The sequence below is a fragment of the Gadus chalcogrammus genome, chromosome 22 (genome assembly GCF_026213295.1).
Source record: "Gadus chalcogrammus isolate NIFS_2021 chromosome 22, NIFS_Gcha_1.0, whole genome shotgun sequence".
NCBI lineage: Eukaryota > Metazoa > Chordata > Actinopteri > Gadiformes > Gadidae > Gadus > Gadus chalcogrammus.
Window position 1 is genome coordinate 5,897,564 of NC_079433.1, and position 13,128 is coordinate 5,910,691.

Below are 13,128 nucleotides of genomic sequence, written 5' to 3' on the forward strand. Positions count from 1 at the left end.
GGGGGGCTAGTATGCATTCAGGATGTCGCAGACACACACACAGGCTTGGTCCGACACTGTAAAATGGTGGGTGGTTTCGTCACCGAGCCATGAGACGGGGGAAACCTGCGTTGCATGCTGATTGCGCCGCCTTCCTCCTCTTCCTCCTCCTCCTCCTCTTCGTCCCAAAACGCGGCAGCGATCACCCCCTCGCGCAGACGCAGCGGGGGGGGCCTGTCTGTTCCGCCCCGGTCTCTTTTGTGCGTGCGGCGCTCCGACTGTTGCCACCCCTGCCGCGGCACACACCGCCACCGCCTTCTAACGACTCGTTTTTATTCAGGCGATAAGGTCAGCTACCCGCGGAGCCGCCGGGGAATAAATAAATAAATAAAGCCCCAGGGAGCCGTGGAGGGGCGCAGTAAGACGCATGTGACAAACACGTCAACGCAGGCTAATACACATAAATATGAGATGGAGAGAGACGTGGAGGGAGGGATAGACACGGAGAGAGGCAGGGAGAGAGACAGGGACGGAGAGAGAGAAGCAGAGAGATATGGAGGGAGGCAGGGAGAGAGACAGGGACGGAGAGAGAGAAGCAGAGAGATATGGAGGGAGGCAGAGAGAGAGAGACGGAGAGGGAGAAAGAGAGACAGGGAGGGAGAATGAGAGATGGAGAGAGCGAGAGAGCGAGAGAGAGTGGCAGAGAGGGAGAGAGACAAGGAGGGAGAGAGTCTGGGAGACCGAGAGATAAAGAGAGAGACGGGGAGGGAGAGAGCGAGGAAAAAAAGGGCGTACAACTCTGGAAACAGCATGACGGAGGGACGTTAAATATGAAGAGGGAAGAGAAAAAGCACCGATCTGGAAAGCAGATAAGAGCAAGAGGAGAAACCAGCGCTATAGGTGTACAAAAATATAATCCACATTTCAAAGAGGTTTCCCCCCCCCCATGCCAGCGGGCCTGCATGCGTTTCCTTTCCGCAGCGTTCGGGACGTAATTCTCAGCCCACCCCCCCCGATTCCTTTCCTCCTCTCTCCCCTCTCAGAGTCTGCTTTGTGTTAATGTCAGCTGAGAATAGCTTCCAAAGCACGTGTTAACTCCAGACCTCCACTCTATCGGCAGCTCGGTGTTTTCTGTTGGTGTGTGGAGCGCCGCGTCAGACAAAGACACAGCGGCAGGTTGGGTGGATAGGGGGGGCTGAGGGGCCCCCTACTCTACTCTGCTCCCCTATTCTTCCCCTCTTCTCTCTACTCTCCTACTCCCTTCTCCTACTACTCCCTCCTCCTCCCCTACCTAATCTACCCTCCTCTCCTCCCCCCTACTTCTCGTCTACCTACTCTACCTCCCTCTCCACTATCCCCCTTAAACCTCTCCTCCCTATTCTACCTCCCTATCCTCTCCCCCCTTAAACCTCTCCTCCCTATTCTACCTCCCTTAAACCTCTCCTCCCTATTCTACCTCCCTTAAACCTCTCCTCCCTATTCTACCTCCCTTAAACCTCTCCTCCCTATTCTACCTCCCTTAAACCTCTCCTCCCTATTCTACCTCCTTTAAACCTCTCCTCCCTATTCTACCTCCCTTAAACCTCTCCTCCCTATTCTACCTCCTTTAAACCTCTCCTCCCTATTCCACCTCCCTTTTCTCTCCTTCCTACCCCTCTCCTCCCTACTCTACCTCCCCCTCCCTAACCCCCTGCTCTCCCCCCCTTTTGTCACCCCCTACCCCTCCCTCTCCTTTACCTCTTCTCTCCCCTACCTCCACTACCATATCCATTCCTCACCCTACCATAGAAGACCTTGATTACCTTTATTTAAAAGTTTAATCATTTTGCAAGGTAGTATCTTTTTTTGTGGTTTTGACTTTGCAGTGACACAGACACAGATGCAGTGTGCAAAAGAGGGTAGCAAATGAACTCCCTCTTTGAGTAAGTGCTTATAGTAGATGTTTTGTAGTATAGCAGCTCAATTTCATCTCAAATTTGCCAAAGGGCTTGTTTGGACTTCTTTGAAAACATCAAATCACAGCAAACGTGGAGCATGTGGCTAGTCAAGCTCACAGAACACAAACCAGACACATTTGTGGACCTCATGTTTTCACAAGATCTGCCTTGACTCACTAAACATGGTGTTGGAATTAGCTTCTCTTAACGTGATCTTAGAGGGCTGTTGTACAGCATTATCGCGCTGTCACTTAATTATGACATGCACGAAAAGTGCCACAAATGTACTGTTTATACAAAGCCCAAAAAAAAGTCACATTTAAGGAAATCCAACCCTTCCTCAAAGAGGATATAGTGCCCTCGGCCCCTCGCCAAACATTTCACTTCTTATTTCACACGTCTAATTATGTTTGGCAAATAACCCGGCTTGAATGGCCCCGAATGGGTTTAGGGCTATTTTTGTCACATTTATATAAAATAAATGTGGAATAGAACCTGTCAACACAGTGAGTAAATTGCTGTAGAATGGGGCTTTCAAACAGACTGGATGATCGTTCAACTGCCAACCGGTTTGGAGCGCCGAGCCCAGAGTGTGAGGAGCAGAACAAAGAGCAGGATGTGGCTTGTGTCGCAGGCTAATGGGTCCTGGGAGAGGAGGGGGGAACACTCACCGTCGGGGTTTGTGGTTCCGTCCCCGTCCATCTGCCGCTTCTGCGCGCTCTTGAACTCCTTGAGGGAGAGGTACAGCACCTTGCGCACCGTCCGCTCCTCTGACCACGGGATTCCATCACTGTCATCCTGCAGAAACAAAAGGGAGAGGGAGGGGAAAGGCAAGGGTGAGACGTGGCCTGACAAACGATGAGCATATCCTGCCGTCGGTGGGACACGCTATCTGCAGAACAGTCTCGACGAGCGGGCAAAAGACTGCAACTCCCAAATAAAAAAAAAATGCATCGTGGGACCATGAGTTCCTGTATCACATATCCTGCCATCTCGACACACAGCTAACCCAAAGGCATGCCATTCGCATCACGGGGAAATAGACTGCATCTCCCACATGGAAAATAAATACAATTAAGTAGTAGGCAACTAAAATAAAACACAATGCATCCTGGGACCATGAGTTCATGTGTCACATATCCTGCTATTACAAGATAGATAATCTGCATAACAGTCTCTCGACACGCAGCTAAACCAAAGGAATGCTATTAGCATCACAAGGCAACAGACAGCATCTCCCACGTAAAAAATTAAATATTGATCAAATAGGCAAATAAAAAACAATGCACCATGGGACCATGAGTTCATGTATCCTGCCATTAGCGTGACACACAAACTGCATAACATTTAACTTGCAGCTAAACGAAAGACAAAATGCCATTAGCATCTCAAGGCAAACGACTGCGATCTCCCACATTACAAAATAAAAACATTGAACAAGTAGGCAACCAAAATAAAAAAAACAATGCATCATGGGACCATGAGTTCCAGTACCGTAGAGGCAAACCGAAGGAGGCTGGCGTCGACAGAGGTCTCTCGCTGATGCCCTCGCGGCGTGACGCACGCCTCGCAGCATCTCGCGTCCATTTATCTGGCGCAGATTAGATCTCTAGTGGCGTCGGCTCCGCGCAGTGCGGGCGTGTTCCACATCAAAGCCGGGGCTTATTCAATGAAGACAACATTATCTGGCTACATTAGGAGATTCGAGGGCTTAATAGAAATGCACTTCCCCTCGCAGAGCCATTCTTTAAAAGGTCTTTAGTGGGTGTCCACCGGCAGCTAGCTTGGGTGAGTCCCACCGGCAGCCAGCTTGGGTGAGTCCCACCGGCAGCCAGCTTGGGTGAGTCCCACCCCCCCCCCCCCCCATACCCCCCCCCCCCCCCCCCCCCCACCCCCCCCTGCCCTGCTCCGGCAGCTGTGTTTGATGTCAAACAACGGTAATGACTAAAAGAAATTAGATTAGGACATGAGCAACAACAAAGAGGTATTAATAAATAATGGCGGGCTGAAAATAGATTTTCCTCTTGCTGAGCCGGAGGATTTCAGCGGGAAGGGTTCAAAGAGAGGGAGGCCTCTCTGGAGTACGGAAACAATATGCTAATTCCCTTATCCGACATAAAAAATATATTACTAATCCTAACCGGTGGACTTGTAATGTCCTCACAACACGCTCTCTAACAAGAACTCCGCTGTCGGAGCCCCCACGATTAGTACATTGTAACGAGACGGAGACGCGCTACGACGTGTACGTCATCGGATCATTTGAATTTACTTTATTGAAATGTCTGGCCGACGACGCGTCTTCAGTGAATTAAAAGGACCTCCGTGGTGCAGGGAAATAATAATTACTCAGACACGGTGTTGGCACCGTAATAACCGGTAACGGCCGAGCCGATCCATTAAAGAGCAAGCGGGCTCGTGTACACACACACACACACACACACACACACACACACACACACACACACACACACACACACACACACACACACACACACACACACACACACACACACACACACACACACACACACACACACACACTATGGAGCGAGGGAGAGAGAGATGGAAGGAAAAGAGAAAGATAGGGCGAGGAAGCATTGACTGTATCATCCCATTAATAAACATCTAAATGCCAAGGTATAAATTGCCTCTGACATATGCCTATATAACAGCATCACCTGCGCGCAAATAAATGAAAACACTTTCATACACAGACACGCAAACACAGTCGATGAAGGATAACTAGATACCTGAGATTTCCGTAATTATAATTTGTGTGTACATGTGTGCGTCTGGGAGAGATCGGTTCATGTCAGTGATTTACGAAGCTCAGCGTGCTTGACAAGACAAGCTGTAACTGCGTGGTAATATTACGGTTTAAATTGTTTAAATGACAAGCATAACAAGCAGTCCCCACAATCTATAAAAAAAAATAAGAGGGAATTTTGTCAGTCATTCAGGCGACATCGTTCAAAGAACCCCTAATACCTCCGGAGTGAGTCACAATATTTTCAATTCTTTCGCAAATAAAATTGAGTGTACTATTATAACATTTTAAGGGTGGGGATGTGAGACTTCTCAGGATCTCTCTCTCTCTCTCTCTCTCTCTCTCTCTCGTGGGGGGGGGGGGGGGGGGGTACTGGAGACACTGGGAGCCCCCCGGAGTCTAATGACAGAACTGATAGGTGACAGCACATGTCTCACGGGCCCACCACGTGCACGGGACCACCACACACACACACACACACACACAAACACAGCAATGCTTAGCAGAGGTTGACAGGGTGTTTGCAGTTCCTCATTATGCTCATCTGTCACACACACATGTATAGTGAGAGAGAGCGAGGGAGAGCGAGAGCGAGACAGATGGAGAGTGGTTGTCTATGCACTCAAAAATCATCCAAAATTCCCTGCCAAATTTTAGCTATTCCCCTCCTTTAGTTAATGTCACCTTATACCGTGTGTGGGGTAAGGACCAATTACCCAGAAGTCTCCCTGGTGCTCGATCTCTGGTGGTGTGTGACACACACACACACACACACACACACACACACACACACACACACACACACACACACACACACACACACACACACACACACACACACACACACACACACACACACACACACACACTACCAGTTCAGTTCCTTTCCTTCTTTCGAAGAAATTTTCCCCCATAAAGAACAACAATAATCATTTGAGAGAATCAAAGTATGGGTCAAAGAACCAACAACCGAGAAAAAAAAGCCCGCGAACGACCGGCAGTCGTGCGTGACCAGAAAACACATTCCTTGATAACCTATCAGCGTCTCCGCGTCTGTGGAGCGCTTCCGTTCGGGTGAGGAGGGGGGAGAGAGGGGGGAGAGAGGGGAAGGGAGGAGGGGGAGGGGGGGGGGGGGGAGTGGGTATCTGGGCCTGGCGGGTCGCTCTAGGCCCCTGCGGTTTAACCGGCAGACTCCAGAGCAAATTAATAGACACAGACACCGCCGTGCCAAATCCCTTCAGGAGCCATTCACTGCACACCTGGCTGGGGGAGAGAGGAGGGGGGAGAGAGGGGGGGAGAGAGAGGGGGAGAGAGAGGGGGAGAGGGGGACGGGGGGGAGATAGAGCTAGAGGAAAACAAATATTCAGACGCACCGCTCGCTCTTGTAGGTGAGATGAGACCGTGCTGTGTGTGTGTGATACACCGGAGCTCTTAAGAGACCTGTATCCTAGACATGCGACGACAGCCGCATCCTGACTGACGTGCACGTGCACGTGCACGCACGCACACCTAAAACATGTTCCCAGCTCCCGCCGGGCTCGTGGAGTGTTGCTAATGAGCACAGGGATGCGTGCGACGTGCGTATCTCGCGTCAGGAAAACCGGTTGCCTACAACTACAACCACACACAATCTATACAATACATAAACACGCACACAGAGGACCCACACACACACGGCGACCACAAAGAGTCTTCTTATTTGCAAATTTCTCATTGCGCAGCAGACTATCCCCACGGCAACAGCGCAATATGGCCAAGTCACATGACACGTCTCGTCTCTTCCCGCGACTTGGAGACCAGGACACACACACACACAAACACAAACACACACACAAACACACACTTGTTAATTAACCACGGAACGCAGCGGCATCTCACTACCGTGTGCCCTTTCGAGCTTTAAAAAAAAATAAAAAATCTGCTCGCTACCCCCCCCCCCCCCCACCCCACCGTGCGCGTGCGCTCCAGGCGTCCGCGGCCGAGCATCTATTAATACCCCGGGCCGCGCTGCAGCGGCTGCGGATGTCACGGCGGAGGAATGCAGGCGTCGCGCCAGCAGCAGAGACCTCCTCCGCAACACGGCCCCGTGTGTTATTGTGGCGACCTGGAGGACCGGCGGACTGACGGAGGCCGGCGGACCCCCAGCCGTGTTATCGTAGGCGGGCCCGGGGTCCGGCTTCCAAGAGACAGGATGGAAGGGTCCCTTTCCCTTTCCTCTGGTCCAACTCTCTGTATCTCTCCCCCTCTCACTCTCAGTGTGTGTCTCCTCCCCCTCTCACTCTGTGTCTCTCCCTCTCCCTCGCTGTCTCTCCCCCTCTCACTCTCTGCGTATCTCTCCCCCCCTCACTCTCTGAGTATCTCTCCCACTCTCACTCTCTGAGTATCTCTCCCACTCTCACTCTCTGAGTATCTCTCCCCCTCTGCGTATCTCTCTCCCCCTCTCACTCTCTGCGTATCTCTCCCCCTCTCACTCTCTGCGTATCTCTCCCCCTCTCACTCTCTGCGTATCTCTCCCCCTCTCACTCTCTGCGTATCTCTCTCCCCCTCTCACTCTCTGCGTATCTCTCTCCCCCTCTCACTCTCTGCGTATCTCTCCCCCTCTCACTCTCTGCGTATCTCTCTCCCCCTCTCACTCTCTGCGTATCTCTCCCCCTCTCACTCTCTGCGTATCTCTCACCCTCTCACTCGCTGCGTATCTCTCTCACTCTCTGCGTATCTCTCCCCCTCTCACTCTCTGCGTATCTCTCTCACTCTCTGCGTATCTCTCCCCCTCTCACTCTCTGCGTATCTCTCCCCCTCTCACTCTCTGCGTATCTCTCCCCCTCTCACTCTCTGCGTATCTCTCCCCCTCTCACTCGCTGTGTATCTCTCTCACCCTCTCACTCTCTGCGTATCTCTCCCCCTCTCACTCTCTGCGTATCTCTCCCCCTCTCACTCTCTGCGTATCTCTCCCCCTCTCAGCGTATCTCTCCCCCTCACTCGCTGCGTATCTCTCTCACCCTCTCACTCTCTGCGTATCTCTCCCCCTCTCACTCGCTGCGTATCTCTCTCACCCTCTCACTCTCTGCGTATCTCTCCCCCTCACTCGCTGCGTATCTCTCTCCCCCTCTCACTCTCTGCGTATCTCTCCCCCTCTCACTCGCTGCGTATCTCTCTCACCCTCTCACTCTTATAGAGGGTCTGGATGTGAACGAGACACATGGAGGCCAGATGACAGCTAGGCAAGGATGTGGAGGCTCATGCATACGGTGGAGGAAGTGAGGGGGGGGGAGGATATCGCCATGATGTCCCCTACATATGTGACGTACACACATGACATGAAGCTATTCGCAGAGCTACCCGACGTCCGCAAGAAAATCACCAAACAAACAAGGGCAGCGAATGACCCTCCCGGGTGCGCCGGTGGCTAGCAGCTCCGCTAACGCAGTTGATCCTGGGTCCCAGCGTTCCTCTCACAGCCACACAGCCCCGCTGCGTGATGTATAATAATATAATCGGGGCCATCTGGGCTCCACGGGACGAGACGTGACAAGGGGGTTGAATCCAGGGCACGTGAAGATATGAGGGCACTGCCTAAGCACGGCAGCAAGGTTAATCTCCCACCGACATGTGCGGGAGGGAGAGCCAGGGACACTGTGTCCACCCAGGGCACGCCCGTTACCCCAGCCTTCTCTCTTTGGTGCGGCCTCGGGAGTGCGCTATAGCTTAGCCTAGCCGCACACACCCGATGGAAGCTGTTGGATCTCGCTCATGGCTGGTATGCATCCTTTTTAAAATAGTCAAGTCCACACTGTATTGCGTGCATGCGTTTAAGCGTGTGAGTGCGTGCGTTGATGCACGTGGGTGTGTCACAGATGGGGAAGCAAACAATTACTGTGGTCGCTCAAGTTTTGGTATCCCATCATCACGCCTCCTACCCCGGATCACCATGAAGCTGCTCGGCTGCGTGTCGTTTCCTTCAGGCCGGGCCAAAAATGCAACGTCATTCCGGAAAAAACCGCCTCAGCTCTGTCGGTTGCATCAGCGGGCCGAGTTCACGCGTGTGTAGAGAACACGGCCTAATTCATATCATCCAGTGCGTGTCCGCGTGTGACAGACTTCCTGTGTTCTTCATCCTGCCCGCTCCAGTACCGATCTTATCGGCCCGGGTGGAAGAGTTATTTTTTTTGACTTGGATAAATAAATGCCGCAGCGGATTAGAGTGCGTGTGTGTGTATCTGTGTGTGTGTGAGAAGAAGGGAACCAGCTGGCCACATAAAAAGGGGGTTTACGTTGACATGGGTGCCCCCCCCCACGCTTGGTATGTGACCCTGTGACCTCTGATTTGACCCCCACCCCCCCGCCATCCCTATCAGCCAATCAGCCATGAAAACACAACCTTGCAAGCGTGACTAAAACTGAGACCAAAAGCGAACCATGTGGCATACCATTTTGAATATTATTAATCCACGACCGATTACGGACAGATAAAAGAACTGGAAAAAAAAAAGCAGTGGCACTAGTTTAGTTCCAGTAGGCGTTAACTGCAGAACGAACACACACACACACACACACACACACACACACACACACACACACACACACACACACACACACACACACACACACACACACACACACACACACACACACACACACACACACACACACACACACACACACCGGTGTCACTAGCCTAAGCTATAGAATTGCTGCGCGGGGGACTTTTTTCGGGAACGTTCGCACCTTGTAAAACTGAAAGGTATATTAATATCTCAGCCGGCCTGTCAGCCCGACTATCGCGTCCCCCTGTGGGTTTACCACGGCGTCGGCCGCGATTCCGAGGCTAAAAGTAGAAAACACTTGGAAGGCAGAAGGACAAGTGGAAGGCTGTGATGGAGGAACTGATCAGACGGCTCCCCGGCGCCGTGTGTACCAACACATGAAACCGTTTCGTTTTCCTGCTGATCCATTTGTGAAGCGACGGTGTTAAAAAACGCAAAACAAACAGAGCAACCCGATCTATACTGGAGGCAATTTCTGCACGGGTGCAAACATAAGCACTGGGAGCTGACAAGGTACAACAAATATTCTACATAAAATCGCCTTCAACTCCCCCACTGGCTTTCCCCTATGCAGTCAGAATATCGTTTTCACTCTGGCTAGCCTGACTTGCATATCCCTGGGTAAAACACAACCCATGCAGACAATAGATAAGCAGGCAGTATGTACTATGGAATAACAAATATATCTACCTATCTCCATCTGTGTATCCATCTCTATCCATCTATAACTATATCTACCTCTCTCTCTCCATCCATCTATACATCTAAATCTTTACCTCTCCATCTCTATATCCATCTATATCTATAAAATCGAGTGAAGACTCTTGCTAAAGCTTTTGTTATTTATCACTGTCACCAAGGTGATGGCTTCAACTCCCTGGCGGGTGGGGGTGGGCTGCTAGGTGGGGGGGGGGGGACCCCAGAGCTGATCCTTCTTAACAGGGTTACATTCCTGACCCCTCACCCCTGAACACCATCTTGCCGGTCCTTGGGGGACGCCACGTTAAGAGCCTTCATATCAAATCACCGATAGTCACGTTTATGTCTTTAGGATTAAGATGGCCGAAGAGAAGTCCCCCCCTCTCCCCCTCTCTCTCCCCCTCTCTCTCCGTCTCTCTCTCTCTCTCTCTCTCTACGTCTCTCTCTCTACGCCTGTCTGTCAAAACCACAGCTAATGACATGATGGCATGACAACAATGAATGCAGGAATGCAATGAGTCATTAAATGGACTGAATTGCTCATCTACTCAAAGATGCCAATATATGGATGGGAAATATGACTCATTGCATGTTGGCCATACCGGAATTAATTAAAATGTCATGCTTGTTATGACGACTAACAACTATGCCATTTTATTTAATAATAATGCTTGACACACTTGTATGTATACCCAACCAGTTATGCAGGTCTGGCCCTCCACAGTGCGTTGGGAGTCACACACTGACCCGATACCTTCTCTTATGCCAGACACCGCCGGGGTTAAGTATTCTGAAATACAGAGGCCATCCATTGGTGTGCAGGGGAGGGAGAGGTGCCCGAGGCAGGGTTTCATATTGTTGGCATTGTGCGCACACACACACACACGGCTGAATATTAAGTAAGTTTTGTTTGTTAACAATAACACCACACAAGACACACACACTACCCATCACACAGGATAAAAGAATTAAGCATGCGATGTATATTCAAATATAAATGTGTGAACTTGCCAACACAGTCAATACAGACACCAAAAGGTGCTGCTTCAGAAGCCCGTATGCACAACAGATGCATCATGGGAGTCCTCATTTGAAGTCCATTCCGTACCGCATAATACACCCCACATAACCCATCCACACACTATTGTGGGACATCGTTATGTTGCTACGCATTAGCCTTTGTGACGGACGGACCCTTTGAACGGCGAAGATCCCCATATCGATCGAAAGAGACGCATGTACGGTGTGTAGTATAAAATAATCTCGAGGAGGAGAGAAGGAGAGGCGCAGTGAGAGGAGAGAACAGAGGCGCCAGGAGACTAGAGAAGAGAACGAGGGAAGGAGAGAAGGGGACAGAGAAAGGACAGGAAGGCAAGCACGGGGAAAAAAGACTGCGATGGCGACGGTGATCACGAGGCGCGGGGAGGGACGAGAGAGGGACAGGCGAGAGGAAGACGAGGCTGATGAAGACGAGGATGAAGAAGAAGAAGAAGAAGAAGAGGAGCACAAGGGAACAGAGAGTGGGGCTGTGAGCGGAGCCCGCGGCCGGGGGCCGGCTGGCGTTGGCCGTCGGCGGCTCCACTGCAGCTGGTGGCGATATCAGCCAGTCTGTTAGCGGACAGCTGGCAGTGGTGGGGGAGCAACTGGTCGGACCGGGGCTGGTGCAAGTGCAGGACAGTGTCCGTGTGTGTGTTGGCGGTGGCGTGTGTCATCATCAGATGCTCTTTTGGGCCAGGGCACATAACTGGCGCTTGTGTTCGCCCACGTCGGGTTTCAAACTGTGACCCTACGCGGCCGCAACAACACCTCGCCTCGTCGTGAGGCAGACGCTGTGCGACTCCCAACCTAAACAAAAAGGAGGTCCGCGGGTTCGATCCCCAGCGTCCGTCCGTAGTGCTCCTGCGGGCATCCTCGAGCAAGACGCTCCAACTCCTACCCCGTTCCTTCAACGGGAATCTCTGCTAAATAACTCAACGGTAAACGGTGTCGATTATGCGATTACACTCCGGACTACTTCATTGTGTTGGACAAAAAGACGCCTCCTCGCCGACCAACAGCCCCGGGGGCGGGTTTGGTCACATGACACACACAGCGATAGCTGTTCCGGTCTTCACGACCCGGGGTTCTTAGCAGCCGCAGAACTCTACATTAGCCCCGGCGGGTATACAGGCCGCCGCCGACAGCCACTGCAACAACACACGGGCTTGTAATAGACCATGTAAGGTCAAGTCTCTCCCTCTCTCTCGGGCTGACAATCCTCCACTAACAAGCACATCACAGCACAGGGGCCTCGCTGTGTAGGACACACACACACACACACACACACACACACACACACACACACACACACACACACACACACACACACACACACACACACACACACACACACACACACACACACACACACACACACACACACACACACCTCTCTTGAACAGAGTCACGACTGGACATGGGAATCCACTCCTCTGCCAGGCCCTGTACTGTGAAAGGCCGCTGGTGAATGGGGATCCACTGTAACCTTATTAAAAGGGTCTAGTGTGCGCGCCTGAGTGCATAACACACATGTGTCTATGTGGCCTAAACAGGCCTGTGGGTGCACACAGGGTTAAGTACCGCAAGCCTGCTCCCTAAATATAAACCGACTAATCTGTTTCGCATTAAAAAGCTAAGGAGCCGCGCTGTGATTAAGGTTCTGGGGTATAATGCCGTCATCTGATTGGACAGATTCAAATCAAGGTTTTTAATGCATCGACTGTGCTTCGAGATTTGGTGGAGTTAATACTATGCATTGGCTTTGTCAAACGCTGCGCGCTAATTTAACTTGTAAATGTCTCTCGTACATATCTGAATAATTACACCATCGGCCGCCACTAACTCAAAGACACCATAGTTGTGTGACAAAAAACTGGAGTCTTAGCAATGTGTGAAAAACTATGCAGAATTAACCAACTTACAGAGACATCGATATATAATGTTACATTTTAAAGCATGGATACACCATGGGGATTAATATTTGACCTGCATAGCAACACAGGCTAGATTCCCGAAGGCACATTGGACCATGAGCAAGGCACACCTGCTTGTTTTTACTTGTTTTAGCTCGTATTTACTGCAAAGAATCATAACAAGGTAGTCTGTTAAATAAGAAACTAAAACCCTGTCTGGATGTCTCCTGGTCCCCTGCGACCTCTAC

At 51.2% G+C, this 13,128-nt stretch overlaps 1 protein-coding gene across 1 annotated transcript in view; it reads right to left on the reverse strand.

The window, feature by feature from the left end:
* The window catches only part of jarid2b (jumonji, AT rich interactive domain 2b), a 90,208-nt gene that overhangs the window by 60,468 nt on the left and 16,612 nt on the right, over window positions 1-13,128 (reverse strand). Inside the window, exon 2 of the mRNA XM_056583442.1 lies at window positions 2,588-2,764. Within this exon, the coding sequence (XP_056439417.1) occupies window positions 2,588-2,764 (177 nt within the window). The remainder of the gene's footprint in view (window positions 1-2,587; window positions 2,765-13,128) is intronic.